Source organism: Bos javanicus, chromosome 14, assembly GCF_032452875.1.
Source record: "Bos javanicus breed banteng chromosome 14, ARS-OSU_banteng_1.0, whole genome shotgun sequence".
NCBI lineage: Eukaryota > Metazoa > Chordata > Mammalia > Artiodactyla > Bovidae > Bos > Bos javanicus.
The window spans coordinates 65,169,629-65,186,664 of NC_083881.1; the positions used below are offsets into that span (position 1 = coordinate 65,169,629).

The 17,036-nt window shown below is 35.4% G+C and overlaps 1 protein-coding gene across 33 annotated transcripts in view; it reads right to left on the bottom strand.

Annotated features, from left to right (window-relative positions):
• The window catches only part of VPS13B (vacuolar protein sorting 13 homolog B), an 804,527-nt gene that overhangs the window by 589,484 nt on the left and 198,007 nt on the right, over window positions 1–17,036 (bottom strand). Inside the window, exon 1 of one of the 33 annotated variants that reach the window (XM_061438328.1) lies at window positions 5,559–6,457. The exons of 31 other annotated variants lie outside the window; for them this stretch is intronic. In XM_061438328.1, the coding sequence (XP_061294312.1) occupies window positions 5,559–5,658 (100 nt within the window). In that variant the 5' untranslated portion in view covers window positions 5,659–6,457. Of the gene's footprint in view, window positions 1–5,558; window positions 6,458–14,577; window positions 14,846–17,036 lie in introns of those variants that run through there. One more of the 33 variants, XM_061438348.1, reaches the window with a different exon arrangement.

Genomic DNA, 17,036 nt, shown 5'->3' on the forward strand with positions numbered 1-17,036 from the left:
AGTTACTTTACACTGTTTTGTTAATGAAACACAAACAAAAAATACACAAGTGGAGGAGAAACAGAAATGATAGTCCAATCTATACATAAATTGGACTCTAAGTTATTCCATGAATCAGTGCAGGCCACATCCCTAAATAACAAACATTACTATTGCCAAATTCAGAGTAAAATATTCTGTCAGATAGTTAGATATGTTCAGATAGTTAGATATGTTTAGGCTAGGAAATAATAGCATCGACTCATAGTCACATTCACCCTTATTCTAACCAAAAAGAAACATAATCAAGACTTTTTTAAAGATATTTCTCAGTTCATTATAGAAACAAACTAGTTTCACTTACAGGAAGACATAATAGATTTTCTCCTATTTCTCATGTGAAGCACACCTAAAATCCCATTATTATATATAAAACAAAAATAAGACTCTGAAAGATGGAAAGAAGGCAGCCCATCAGTTAGGGACCTCAGGATCCAAAGACAGTCACAGTGGTGAGGTGCATAAGCTTTGTTTTTGCCTCACATATTCCAGACTGGAAGCTGAAGAAGCCAGCAACCCATGAAGGCCAACAGGTACACATAAAATTTATTAACAAAATTTCACTCTCCCTAGCCAAAGTAACTGAATAAACAGCATCAGCAGCAAGACAAAAATCTCACAGATAATAACTGCTCTACTCCAGGTAAACACCAAAAAAAAAGCTGTCATCCCAACTCCCACCATACTAGCAAAGGTCTACTAGACTTCTACTTTCAACATGCTCTAACAAGGAAACCCAGTGCTCCAACCTGAGTAGTACAGAGGAGACTTAATAGGGAACATGGACTTCCAACCCAACCCAGCAATAAGGAGGCACCCCTCAACTTTCCAGGGTGGGATCAAAGAAGCCCTTGCAGAGAGTTAGGACTTTCACCAACCTCCAGCAATAATAAGCAACTCTACTACCACCACCACGGTATCAGTAGAGACCTCATGCAGAACAGCAATGAGGTCTTGTGATCCAATCACTGCAAGCCAGAGAATTATAACTGGAGTTCTGTATAAGAGCTAGAATTCTCACCCTGGGCCAGAACTTACTGTCCACTCCACCAGCCTTAGATACCAATGGAAGTCTAATGGAAAACCCGGACTTCTACCTCCACCAGTGAGTAACAAGGGTACACATTCCCTTCCACAGTTGGAGCATCATCAGATGAAGCTGTATAAACTAGAAAGTTTAAATAAGATCTGCTGCTGCTGCTGCTGCTGCTGCTGCTAAGTCGCTTCAGTAGTGTCCAACTCTGTGCAACCTCACAAACAAAAGCCCACTAGGCTCCTCTCTGCTGCTACTGCTGCTGCTAAGTCTCTGCAGTCGTGTCTGATTCTGTTCAACCCCAGAGATGGCAGCCCACCAGGCTCCTTGTCCCTGGGATTCTCCAGGCAAGAATATTGGAGTGGGTTGCCATTTCTTTCTCCAATGCATGAAAGTGAAAAGTGAAAGTGAAGTCACTCAGTCATGCTCGACTCTTAGCGACTCCATGGACTGCAGCCTACCAGGCTCCTCCGTCCATGGGATTTTCCACCCAAGAGTACTGGAGTGGGGTGCTATAGGCTCCCCTCTAGTGCCTGGAAAATCCCATGGACGGCGGAGCCTGGAAGGCTGCAGTCCATGGGGTTGCTGAGGGTTGGACACGACTGAGCGACTTCACTTTCACTTTTCACTTTCACGCTTTGGAGAAGGAAATGGCAACCCACTCCAGTGTTCTTGCCTGGAGAATCCCAGGGACAGGGGAGCCTGGTGGGCTGCCATCTATGGGGTTGTACGTCTATGGAGCAGGGTCTCAGAAAACAATTTACAAATTTTTAGGTTTCAGTCAAAAATCAACTGTCATACCAAAAACCAAGTTCACAAAGTGAATGAAAAAGACAATTAATATATGCCACTGATATGACAACAGATGTTAGATCCAACAAACGCTTTTTAAAAGGCATCATAAAAGTATTTCAACGAGCAATTGTAAGCATGCATGAACAAATGAAAATGATAATTAACCAAAGGCAGGCAGGTAGGGATGGTAACGAAAAAGGATTCAAAAACAAATTTTAGAACTGGAAAATTCAGCAAAAGAAATAAGAAACTCAATGAATGGGTTCAACATCAGAATGGAGAAGATAAAGGAAAGTATTCATTAAACGGGAGATAACACAATAGCAATTATCCATTCTGAATCATAAAGAAAAAAGGAAACACACACATACACACACACAACAGAATCTCAAGTACCTACAGGATCATAATAAAAGATCTAACATTGATGTCACCAGGGTACCAGAAGTAAAGGAGAAAGGTGGGGCTGAAAAAGTACATGAAGAAATAACAGCAAACAACTTCTCAAATTCAGCAAAAGACATAAGCATGAAAATTAAGAAGTTACACTAACCCCAGAGTAATCAAAGAAATCAAAACACAAAGATAAGCTACTAAAAACTAAAGACAAAGAAAAAAAATCTTAACAGAAGTAAAGGAGAAGTGACACCTTACTCACAGGGGAAAAACAACTCAAATGACAGTAATTTTTGTTTTTGTTTTTTTTACTTTAAACCACAGCGGGAAGTGGCACAACATTTTTCAACTGCTGAAAAAGACTTCAGGATTTAAAGGGAGAAACCAGACATTCTCAGATGAAGGGAAAGTAGGAAAATTTGTAACATGTAGACTTTTCCTAAAGAATAAAGTAAGTTCTCCAAGCAAAAAGGATTTAAAATAAGGACCTGTGAAATATTAGGAAAAAAGAATAAAATAAAAATAGGATACATATTGACAGACTTTTATTCATTTCTTGAGTTTTCTAAAATGTTCCATGTCGAAGCAAAAGTCATATCTGATGTGGTTTTCAATATACATAGAGGAAATAATCGAAGACAACTATATTATAAACAGGAGAGGTTTAAGAAACAAAGGTAAGTATGCTTTCTGCACATCAGTTGAACTATAAAAATGACAATACCAGTAGACTACAGTAAGTTAGATATTTGAAATGTAAACCCAAAACAACCATCAAAAACCCTTCACAAGGTACACTCAAAATGACTACATGTAAATCAAAATGGCATTCTAAATAACATTCAAGTAACAAAAGGCAGGAAAACAGAGACATTAGAAACAGAGTAATCAAACAGAAAGTGAAACCTGAAAACTAAAACGGCAGACTTAAGGCCTAATCAACCAAAGGCGACCTGAAATGTACATGGTCTAAATCTAGCTAATAAAAGACAAGATTGGTCGAGTGGACTAAACACGATCCAACCATATGCTATCTATGAAATCTCATTTCAAAGATGAGGTAAGAGTGTTGAAAGTAAAAGAACAGAAAAGGGTAGATCACAAAATATTAATCTAAAGAAAACAGAACATAGTGACACATAATTTCACACAATTACGTGGCTAAAAAGAGAGACAATCCAAAGTACAGGTGAGGAAGTGGAGAAATTTTTGACACACTTACACTGCTGGTGGGAATGTAAAACGATGCAGCTGCTATGGAAAACAATTTGGCAATTCCTCCGAGAGTTAAAGAGGTAACACATGGTCCAGCAATGCCACTCCAAGGTGGCACACGAGAATTCAAAACACACATCCACTCAAAAGCCTACCCAAGGATGTTCCCATAACAGCACTGCTGTTAATATTCAAAAATAAATGCCAAGATATGGATGACCCTTGGAAACACCACACTCAGTGGAAGAAGTCAGCTAGAAAAGGTAACATGTTGCATGATTCCACTCAGAAAATATTGAGAATAGATAAATCCATAAGAACACATAAATTAGTGGTTGCTGGGGGCTGGAGTTAAGTGGAATGGGGAGTTATCAATAAAAGGATATGGGTTTCTTTTCAAGTGATAAAATATGTTTTAAAAGTAGACAGTGGTGATGGTTGCACAACTTTATGAATACAATAAATACCTCTAAGTTGTGTGTTTAAAAATGGGTAAATGGTAAATATTGTGTGTGAATTTAATCTCAATTTTTTTTAAAAAATAAAAAAGCAGGAATGCTTAACATCAGATACAATAGACTTAAGAGATGAAAAAACAGTAACATAGGAGATACTCCAAAAATACCCAGCAATCCTAAATGCATACGAAACTAACAGCTGAAAAACTGTAGTACACAGCTGATAAAAAGAGAAATAAATCCGCATTTCTAATTGAACACTTCAACAGTTCCTTAACAACAGAAAGAAAAAACTACAATATCAACAAAGCTATAGAAGATGGAAAAAAGTATTGCCAATCAATAAGCTCTCTGTGATATCAAAGAACAAAAGAAGAAACGTTCTTTGCACGTGTCTACAGAATACACACTTCAATAGACCATAATACGCTGAGCCATAAAGAAGCTCAATAAATTTAAAAGAACTGAAGTCAGAGTTTCTTCTTTGACCACAAGTCATTCAAATTAGAAATCATAAGAAAAGAATAATAGGGAAATCTCCAATTACTTGGAAATTAAGCAGATCTAAATATTCCATAATTTAAAGAGGAACACTCAGGAAAAATTAAATTTATACATAGAACTGAGTAAAAATATGACATATCAAAATATATGTAACACAACTAAAGCAGTACAGAAAGGAAATTTTATAGCAGCAAATGTACACACTGGAAAAAGTAAGTAAGTCTGAAGTCAATAATCTAGGCTCTCACTCAAAACATAGAAAAAGGAGAGAATGATAAGCTGAAAGCAGAGCAGAAATTAATGAAGTTGATTTTTAAATAACTGTTTTTTAAAAAATAATTGAAATTGATAAATTTGCAAAAGGAGGAAAAGAGAGAAAGGGATCATAAATTGCCAATATCAGAAATGAAACAAGGTATCACAACAGACTACAAACATCAAAAGGTTAATGAAAAATACTACAAACAAGCCTGCATACAACATGTGACAGCTCTAATGATACAGATCAGTAAGTCAAGAAAAATGCAAAAAACACCAAATGGTAAATCCGGGACACATGGAAAGTTTATCAAATCTTTGACGAAGAACTGGATGTCCCTTCAAAACAATCTATTCCAAAATAAAGAACAGAAGGAAACACTTAATGAAGCTAGAATTACCCTACTTCCTAAAAAAAGACATTGCAAAAAAAAAAAAGGAATATTATATACAACTATTCCTCATTAATATACATGTGAAAATAAACAACAAACCATTACAAAAGGAATTCAGCAATAAGTTTGTCATTATATAACTATAAATAAAAAATATAAATAAATAATCATGACCAAGTGGAATTTATTCCAGGATTGGCTTTTTAGTTCAATATCGAAATATCAATGTTATCCTCCATAGTAACTGGCTAAACAATAAAAATCAGAATATCATCTACTGATGTATAAAATTACATTTGACAAAATTCAACACCCACTCATGATAAACACTTTCAAGGAAACAGGAATAGAGAATTTCTTAACATTAGAAAGAGCATCGACAAAAACAACTTAAATTACTTAACAGTGTAAAACTCAACGTTTTCACACAAAGATTGGTACAAAAGCAAGGATGTCAGCTCTCACCGCTGTCTTTCAACATAATGGTAGAAGTTCTATCTAGAGCATTACAAGAAAGAAAAATAAGAGGTACAGATGAGAAAGGAAAAAACTGAAAATGACTCATATGTCCTTCAATAGATAACTGGCAAAACAAACTGTGATAAACTCATACCATGGAATATGATGCAGCAGTAAGACTTATCTAATTATACACACAACAATGTAGATAAACATCACATGATTCCTTTTTCTTGGTATCTCCATAATAGGCAAATTCACTGGAAACAGAGAGCAGATTAGAGATTATCAGGGAATGAGGCAAAGGAGAGACTGTGAAGTGATTACTCCAAGGGGAAAAGATGTTTTGAGAGAGTGATGAAAAGGGTCACATTGTAGATACACTAAATACCACTGAACTATATACTTTAAAATTGTTAATTGTATATTATGTGAATTTCACTTCAGTAATACAGAGAAAGAGAGGAGAGAAAAGTCAATCAAAAGAAAAGGAAAACCCACTGGCTCACATATTTAAAATTGAAAGGAAGTTTGAAAAGTACCCATTTATTATCTTTTCCATCTCCCTTTTACTTCATGTTTATGAAAATTCATTTGTGGAAGAATGTTCAGTGTTTAAACTATTAACAGGTGCTTATTCTAAGAGTACAAGTTAAGAGAAACATAGGCATTTGTATATGTAGGTGGAATCAATAGAAATCTTTACAGACTAATCAATATACTTTTTAATCACTCATGATGTTCAGCAGTTTGTTGTAGAGCTATCCTAAAAAGAGTTATTTTATATTCCAAAGGTTTATCACATTTTTAATGCATATAAAACTCTACAGTTCTTAAAGAAGGAACACTAAAAATACAGTGAACTATTACTTAAGAAATTCTTTGAAAATACTTTTAAAATACACTTATCTTTAAAAATAAGTTTGTTAAGTGGTGTTTCTTTATCATTAACTAGATAAAAAGAAAAACTACAGAACTATTCCAATGTGTCCCTGAAAGTAATTTTTCATAAGCAAGTCAGAGAAAAATTTCACATACTATGTAACACTTCTGACAGGTTATTACATCAAGAGAATATTAACCTTCACTCCCTGACTCATTCAAGAAATGTTTGCAAGAATACTTTGAGCCTCTTTATCTGGTCAAAGCACTAGAAGCTAAGTGGTGTCTGTACAAACCAATCATTTCACCAGCAGTTTTATATTTCTTTAAAGCCTCATATAAAAAGCACCTGCCTGAAGTGAGTAATGGAGTTTTACATTCATTGCACTTAGGAACAGCGTATGTAACCTATTCCGTTTTCCTCCCTGGTGGAATATATTTCAGCTTATATTGCACAACACATTACCAATGCATATAAAGACTCTCTGATCAGCCATTTGGACTGCAGTCAGCAACCTGCCTGAGTGCTTTTTTTCCCCTGCCCTAAATAACATACTCACTTAATTCAACAACTCAAATGAAAAAATCTTTTTAAGATGGTGATCTTACTTTCTTAATAAATACATAACACATGTATATGAATTGACTGTATTTGGAATACAAATGGTGAGACACAAAACTTAAAGTTTGTGAAGTAACAGCTGAAAACTAGTTGAATAAATCAATCCAGGGGAATAAAACAGAAGCCTGTATGGGATGTCTTCCTGGTTTTTTTTTGTTTTTTTTTTTTTTTGCCTGAGCAACCTACAATTTTAAAATTACTGTAACCACACTAAAAACTTAACTTAATTTTGACCCATTAACGGTCTGGAAATAGGGCTAAACTGTTATTAAAACTGAATCACTTGCATATCTGCCAGACCCCAAAGCATTTTCAAGACATACATACCCCAATCATTGTTGAAATTTGCTGAATATGAATGAAGGCAAATTTTTAAAAGAGCAACAAGGATAAAAATGTCATATGCTATTTAGTAGCCGTTGTTGTTTACTCACTAAGTTGTGTCTGACTCTTTTGCAACTCCATTAACTGCAGCCCACCAGGCTCCTCTGTCCATGGGCTTTCCCAGGCAAGAATACTGGCATGGGTTGCTATTTCCTTCTCCAACGGATCTTCCGACCCAGCGATAGGATTCTTTACCCCTGGCCACTGGTGAAGCCATGTTATATCTGAGATAGATTTAAAACTCAAGTACAACAGATAAAAAGAACAATGAAGACTGAAAGGAATTACAGAAATGGAAAAGTAACAGAAATGTGCAATGATTTTAAGATTATGGCTTGGTAATATTGTAAACTATTATCAAATCTGTTTTAACATGTTGCAATATTACAAATAAATAAGTAAAAAATAAAGAATTGAAAGTGTCCAAGGCAAAAGCTCCTCGCTGCCCCTTGCTGGTACACTCATGCAATAACCTAAAGCCAACAGCATCAATTAAAGAACATTTACTTAGACTCAAATATGCAAAATTTTAACCATAGTAAGTGTTGAGGTATTCAAAGCCTGTAAAATATGGTACCTAACCTCCAATCCTGGAAAATCCCATGGACGGAGGAGCCTGGTAGGCTGCAGTCCATGGGGTCGCTAAGAGTTGGACACGACTGAGCAACTTCCTTTTCACTTTTCACTTTCATGCACTGGAGAAAGAAATGGCAACCCACTCCAGTGTTCTTGCCTGGAGAATCCCAGGGACGGGGGAGCCTGGTGGGCTGCCGTCTATGGGGTCGCACAGAGTCGGACACAGCAGCAACCTCCAATAGCTCACAATCCATTAGGCAAGAAATGAAAAGATAATAAAAAAAATTTGGCCAATTCACCAATTACCTCAAGTAGTAACATGAAGTCTAGAACACTGGCAAAGCTGTGATGATCAGGCTCAAACTTGAAGCATGATTTGGCAAACTTTTTCTATAAACGGCCAAATAGTCAATATTTAGCCTTTGTGAGCAATAAGGTCTCTGTTGCATTTATTCAACACTTCTTATTGTAGTAGAATAGAGCCACAGACAAAAACTAAGCAAAGAACTCAACAAACCCCGTGTGTACCAGAGAAAAATAGGCAGTGGGCTAGATTTGGCCTGTGGGCTATTCGGAGCAGTTCTTGACCCTTCCATCTGTGCTGGACTGACATAAAAAGGATTTTGTGTTTGTTTTTTAATTATCAAGATATAACTCCAACCTCAGAGAACTCCATAGTAAGAGGTCTGGTGCAGCCTACAAAACAGCATATTTTAGAAATTTCAGCTACTGCTAGGGGACAAAGTTTTCATATGAAAAATATGCAATACTGAAAGATTTGTGTTCTTGCACCCATCAATTTTTGACCTAAGAACAGAGAGGAACAATGGTAGGTGACAGCCTATAGAGATTATGAGGCTTATACTCACAAATAACCTGGCATTAAACATCAGTATATTTTAATCAAAGAAATCTCTGCTTTCCCATGTCCACTGAAGCATTATTCACAATAATCAAGACATTAAAACAATAGGTGTCCATCAACTGAGGAATGGATAAAGAGGTATGGTGCGTGTGTGCATGCATGTGTGTGTGTACATGTGTGTGCGTGTGTGTATAATGAAATTATCATTCAGCCATCAGAAAGGAAATCCTGATGTTTGCAATAACATAAATGGGCCCTGAAGGAATTATGTTTAGAGAAATAAGCCACACAGGCCAAGAGAAATACTGTTATATTATCAATTATATGTGGAAACTTATTCAAAAAAATAGCCAAACTAATAGACTTAAAATTGGCTGCTGGGGGCAGAAGAGTGGGAGAAATACGGAGAAGTTTATAAAGGGATACAAACTTTCAGCTACAAGATGAATAAAATCTCAGGATCTAATGTACAATACAGTAACTACAGTTGATAACACTAAATTGAATAACTGAAATTTGCTAAAAGAGTAGAACGTAAATGTCCACATTAAATACGTACATGTGTGCATGTGTGTAAACATGTGAAACGTGATGTATATATTCATCCTTTTACAACACATATGTATATCAAATCATCACAACTCTCAAATATGTAATACACCAAGTCTTTCGATTTTGTCAAGTATATCACAATAAAGCTGAAAAAAATGAATGATATTCAAATAATAACCACGATCAAGTTATATATAAAATAAGCTACGAGGCAATATTGACAACATGAGGGATACAGCACCAAGGTAACTATATATGAAGTATAATCTTTTTAAATTATGAATTACTACATTGTACACCTGTAACTTATATAATACTGTGCATCAATTATACTTCGATAAAAATAAATAAAAAGTTACTAGTGTTAGGTAAACAGAAATAAGAAAGACTAAAATACATATATCTCTTCATTTTGTCCAAACTCAAAAAATAAATCAAAATTGTTCTAATTCCTAAGTCAAGGTACTTGGCAAGGAAGGACTGTAACCACTAAAGAAAATCAGCAAAGTAGACTGAAACTTACAGAACCAATAATATATTCATTCTAATTAAATACTGAGTTCTTAGTATTCAAAGAAAGGTGGCAAATGCCTGGAAAGCAACTAAGAGCAAGACAAACACTCTCAAAACAAACAAACACACACTCTTCCTCTCCTCAAGATGTTGAAACTGTAGGAGAAAACAGCTAAGTTTTATTGAACCTTTAAATATGTGCAAGACAACATGCACAATGCTTTATATTACTTTTTCTAAAATAATACAAAAAGAACATGAGTACTTATTAGTATTAGTATTATTATACTACTTACTAATAAGTGTAAGTACTTTTTAGTACTGTCATAGCTGAAAAACTGAGTATTTAAGAGGCTAAGTAACTAGTCCAAGGTCACATAATATAACCAAACTGGAACTTGAATCCAGTTTGACATTGACGATTACGTTCTTAAATACTATGTTACAAATGTTCACTATCCATTAAAAACACTTACAACACTAAAGGGATTGTGAAATGGGATAAAACACAATGAAATGAGAGAACGTGGAGAATAATCAGTTCAGTTCAGTTCACATCAGTTCAGTCGCTCAGTTGTGTCCAACTCTTTGCGACCCCATGAATCGCAGCACGCCAGGCTTCCCTGTCCATCACCAACTCCCGGAGTTCACCCAGACTCATGTCCATCGAGTCAGTGATGCCATCCAGCCATCTCATCCTCTGTCGTCCCCTTCTCCTCCTGCCCCCAATCCCTCCCAGCATCAGTCTTTTCCAATGAGTCAACTCTTAGCATGAGGTGGCCAAAGTACTGGAGTTTCAGCTTTAGCATTAGTCCTTCCAAAGAACACCCAAGACTGATCTCCTTTAGGATGGACTGGTTGGATCTCCTTGCAGTCCAAGGGACTCTCAAGAGTCTTCTCCAACACCACAGTTCAAAAGCATCACTTCTTCAGTGCTCAGCTTTCTTCACATCCATACATGATGACTGGAAAAACCATAGCCTTGACTAGAAGGACCTTTGTTGGCAAAGTAATGTCTCTGCTTTTGAATATGCTATCTAGGTTGGTCATAACTTTCCTTCTAAGGAGTAAGCGTCTTTTAATTTCATGGCTTCAATCACCATCTGCAGTGATTTTGGAGCCAAAAAAATAAAGTCTGACACTGTTTCCACTTTTTCCCCAACTACTTCCCATGAAGTGATGGGACCAGATGCCATGATCTTCGTTTTCTGAATGTTGAGCTTTAAGCCAACTTTTTCACTCTCCTCTTTCACTTTCATCAAGAGGCTTTTTAGTTCCTCTTCACTTTCTGCCATAAGGGTGGTGTCATCTGCATATCTGAGGTTATTGATATTTCTCCTGGCAATCTTAATTCCAGCTTGTGCTTCTTCCAGTCTTTGCGAACCCATGAACTGCAGCATGCCAGGCTTCTCAGTCTATCACTATCTTCCTGAGTTTGCTCAAACTCATGTCCATTGAGTCAGTGAAGGCAGCCAACCACCTCATTCTCTGTCACCCCCTTCTCCTCTTGCCCTCAATTTTTACCAGCATCAGTCTTTTCCAATGAATCAGCATTTCGCATCAGGTGGCCAAAGTATTGGAGCTTCAGCTTCAATGCAAGGATAACTTTTTTAAATGTTTAAGTCCTTGAATTTGTTTTTTCTCTATAAGAAATTTTCTTGTCTACCTAAAATAGATCCTTATGTACTGAAAATGTGATATATCCAGAATACGCCACTTAAAAAATCTACATTAAGAAAGTTTCAAGGAAAACACTAATATTTTAAAAAGCAAATTCTAACATTCATGAATTAACAATTAACTCTAGAAGTCAAAATGTTTATTATAAAAACTATACAGGTTCATATTTCACTGTTTAGTATCAGTAATTCTTAATGCAACTTGAAACATTTATAATCTTGTAAGTTTCAAAGAATTATTTTATTACGTGGCTTAATTTGTGAGAAAATAGCTTATATGAATGCCAGTTGTATTTCTTTGGAAAGACAAATGTAAACCTATTTAGTGATCTGATTTTCCCTTTCATCTTGTCTCTAGTTTCTGTGTAGATTTATAATGTTCATTGTTTCCAATTTTAACAAATCACCTAATGGCAGAAAGGAAAATATGTTAACCTTGGAATTATTTGCAGTTGGAGAATTCCCTTTTGTCTGGCCCATACAGAGCCTGCAATCTGTTTTAAACACAGATTGTCTGTCTTTCGTCTGACAGCCACCAAGCTGCACAAATTACTTTCTGCCTGTTCACCTGTTTGCAGCTGCGTCTGTGGCTAAAGATTCTGCCGTTTGACTTGAGCAACCACTTCAGGATTGATGACATGTGCTGCTGATAAAGTGAGCAATTTGAAGAAATTACTGGCTATAGTTATTGAAAGACATCTGGGCATGAGCTGAGAACTAGAAGCCTTCAATCATGTGCTTGCAACCTGCAGTGGCGGCAACTGTGTTTGAAGTGATACCCTACTAAAAAGAAGTTGGCCCTGGCACTAAATAACCAAGTGATGTATGGAACATAATCTCTCAAATGAGTAATAAAAGGTTTGGTCCTTTCTTTACAATATTAAGAAAAAATATAAGGCAACAATTAATCCTTCCCATTTCTATCCTTTTCTGAGTTAATTTTACAAACACCTCTTATTTCCTACTTATTTCAAATTGCTATTACTATTGCTACTAAAGAAAAGGCAAGCATTTATTGAATACCTACTACAGGCTCCACACCCTAAGCCTAGGAACAGATTTACATCTACTACCTTATTAACACTCAGACCAACCTTATTAAACCAGAATTACTATTCCTTTTCTCTGGTAGAAAAAGTAAAGTTCCAGGAAACTAGCCTCATGTCACACAACTGTGAGTAACAAAGCTAGGGACTGTCTATCTCCTGATCAACAGCTCATTCAACTGTACTATACTGCCTTCCTGTTTTGCCTTTTTATTTTTTTGGGTGGGGGGGTGGGTGGAGGAGGCGGACTTCCTGTCTCCTGATACATATACTTCTGATGTGTGATTAATTGTACATTTTGTCAAAACCATTCTATGCTTCAGGTTAGCCATTTGTAGATGTGATTTCGATTCTCACCTTTCTGTCTCATTATATAAAACTTTTTCCAAATCATGCGGTCTTCATGAATTCAGAAGCCTGATTCAATCAAAATCCATGCTTTTAACAGTAAGGGATAATGCAAAAAGCTCAGACCCTTGTCATATTTCCTGAAAACCAAAGTTCAAGTAAAATCATGCTACAAATAGTAAATGCATGTCCTTTTGTGACAAATTTACACCTACTATTGAAGAAAAAGAAATAATGCCTACTAAGGTGTTGCTTAAATAAAAAGGGATTATTTAAAATATTAATGAGTTTGATGATATCAATAACAATGAATAATTTAAAAGACATATAAAACATGAGCACAAATATATGGCACTGTCTGATAGGCAGTTCTACAGAGTCAGAAAAAACAAAAACTATACCAATTAATGAAGAATCAATTAGTATCACTATAGTTCAATGTACAAATGTAAAACACACATTTAGTATGTTTCAAATGCAAAGTTGTATAGAAGATTATGGGCTAACATTTGTATAGCATCATCACATTTGTCTAATTAAAATTAATATGATTTTGGATAAGCATTTAAACCCCTTTTCTCCATTTGCAAACGGTAATGAGCCAGTACATGTCATATTCAAGATAAACCTATTCAGAGATCATAGGCAAAGCAAAAACAGATATAACCATTCAGATGACCAGTTTTCATGCAACGTCTAAAATTCTTAATTTATAGACATAATTAAATATAGTAAAAATCAATAATTTGAAAATTGTTCATTTGAGAAAAATAAAAGAGTCTGTTAATACTAGAAACCAAACTTTGAAAAAATTTATTAGCTGGTAAGCTATGAAAGTTCTTAGAGAAAATGACTCCAGCAAACACTAATCTAAAATAATGTCAAATATAAAAAAATTCTGCAGTTAATACATAAGAATGCTAATTTGCTTTTCCAACTATCAAATCATTATTCTTGTTTAGGGTGGACATATTAAATAAAATGTATTTCTTCATTTTGTTAGAGGGGACATGTTCTTTTAAAAAGCCTCTCTCAAAAATTCTTTTGAATAACTGGCTTTTCGACTACTTTTACATTGGTGTTTAAATTTCCATAGGGTTGGAAAATATCCCTGTAAATAATGCTTTTTTCAGAAAAAATTTAAATACATTGGTAAGAATGCCACCCAAAATACACAATCATTTCAACTTGTTAAAATTTGAGGATACTGAAGAAATAGAAAGACCAAAGACTTGAGGTAACTGTATAAATTTGGTCTTCACATTTCAGTATTCATAAATTGAATTAAACACAGACCTGACTGACTCTAGCCACAAAAGAAGATATATACCAATGATTATAATAAATCAAGCCTTATTTATGTATATAATGATATACCAATAGTAACATTCTTCTACACAAAGATACACAATCTAAGTTACCATCCTCTTTCCTAATCATGTCATGAGTTCATATTTTTAATAGCACCTTTTATTTTAAAAGACTTAAGTCGTGAGAACATTCTTATGTACCACTTCATAACTTTGACACAAAGTACGTATAAAAAGATTAAACTTTATTTGGTATAAAATCAGTTGGCAGTTTTACATCTGTGCATGCAACATAAATACCCCAGCTGGCATCTCAAGCACACACACATATGGACTTCAAAACAGAAACTTCCTTATTTGCAGCACTGCCAGGGTAATTTTGTATCCTCTGCATACTACAGCTATTTGTCAGGCCCCTGCAGGTGTGCACTGCACATAAACACACAGCTGTAGTCCAGCAAGCCAAGTGTTCCATCAAACACATAAAGGGAACCTCAGCAGTCGGATTAGTCATCCCTACAACAGGTCCAAGGAGAACAATATGGGTTAGTATTTTTGGAAAAAGCATGGATAGGAAATTTATGATTATGCTAGTCTTACCAAATAACTGGTGGATTGTGTCATTTTTAAAGATACGCCTACTTATTAAGTCTTTCTTAGAAAGGCTGCAAAAAGTGGAATTTGTTTTTTAGTTTTAAACATAACCAATAATCTATAAATGAGTTTATTAAGTTCAAAATGTGAAAAAATTTTTCAAATTCATTTCAGTTTTTGGCAGTTAATGCAGTTGAATGCCTTGGAAATAATATTTCAAATCATAATCACTATATCTTAAAACACTTATCAGTTCTATATTTTTATAATTCTACTTTTCAATTCATAGGTATTTTAAGATGAATTTGCTAATGCACGTTATTTGTGTCCAAAATTACATTTGACATTTAACTATCAAAAGTTACATGCTGTTTTAATATTAGACTGTGATCAAATATTTACTTCTCAAATATGATATGAAAGTATATCAACCTACAAATGGCAGGGGAAATAAATGAAAATATAAAACATGATCATTTTGCAATGAGGAGAAAGCTCCCAACAAAATTAAATGTGACCTTATTCATACTCTTTAAAATACCAAGTAAGCACTTCAAGCAGTTGATAATTATGACTACTTTAACCACATTTCCCCCGAACTGCCCCAAGTCCACCTGGCAGTTGACAAAACATGAAAGATAACTTAGAAAATGAGCTTGAATGCATTATGCCTAATATACTAATCTTCAGTGAACTTGAGGTCAGAGAGTTAGTAATCAAGGAACACTAGCAGTCTCTGACATGAAGGAACTCACTTTTTCTCATATCTGGAAGGTATAACAGGACGTTAGAAACTACAAATTAAACCCTTCAGCATGAAACCTAACTTTATTAAGTACTATCCTAGTTTAGCTGAGCCACAAAAATAGGATCTAATGTAGGAACAGAGTTAAAGGGTTCTCATCACAATGAAGGAATCTGTTTTCCTTTATCTTGCATCTACTTGAGATGATGGATGTTCAGTAAACTTACTGTGGCAATCATAAAATGATGTATGTAAGTCAAATCATTATGCTCTAAACCTTAAACATACTATGCTGTATTGTCAATTATACCTCAATAAAACTGGAAGGAAAAATAACAGCAAAGACTTGAAAACTGTCCCAGTTTTATAAGTCAGGCTGGCTTGAGGCTGACAGGTATTTCTATATACATATAAAACATTGTCCCTGAGAAAATCTACTCTCCTAGCAAGTTCAATGTTCAATACAATATTGTTGTCTAGAACCACTACACTGTACACTGGCTCTCCAGGACTTATTAACCTACTAGTTTCAAGTTTCAGAGAAGGCAATGGCACCCCACTCCAGTACTTTTGCCTAGAAAATCCCATGGACAGAGGAGCCTGGTAGGCTGCAGTCCATGGGGTCGCTAGAGTTGGACACGACTGAGCGACTTCACTTTCACTTTTCACTTTCATGCATTGGAGAAGGAAATGGCAACCACTCCTGTGTTCTTGCCTGGAGAATCCCAGGGACGGGAAGCCTGGTGGACTGCCGTCTATGGGGTCGCACAGAGTCGGACACGACTGAAGCGACTTAGCAGCAGCAGCAGCAGCAGCTTCAAGTTTGTACCCTTAAACAGAATCCCTCCCACTTCCCAACTACACACCATTTTACTGTTTCTATGAGCTCTGGTGACATAGGTACTAGATAACACCACAATGGCAGTAATACTGCAATACATAAACACATTAATTCAATATGCTGTATACCTTAAACATAAACGTGTCAAATATATTTTATTAACAAGTAATATTTTTTAAAAAATGAATAAAGTATGAAAAGAGACAGCAAATGTGGAAAAGATGTAACAGTTTCTAATTAATTAATTAGATTGCTTTATAGTAAATTCTCTCACATCTTATTCTTTTCTGAAACTATAAATAGGAAATACTTGGAATTCAACCTGGATCCCAATATTACTGACGGGTCCCTGAGGTGTGATTCATAGCTCTTTAAAGCTTCCTAGTAGCCTTAAATGCTCCAGGCTAGATCCAGCTGAATTTTGGTTCTGAACCACACAGTAATTCTTTTTCAGCAATTCTATCTCAAACATTTACATCACTACCTCTTGGCCCAAAATACTGTCATCAAGAAAAGTGTCATAAGCT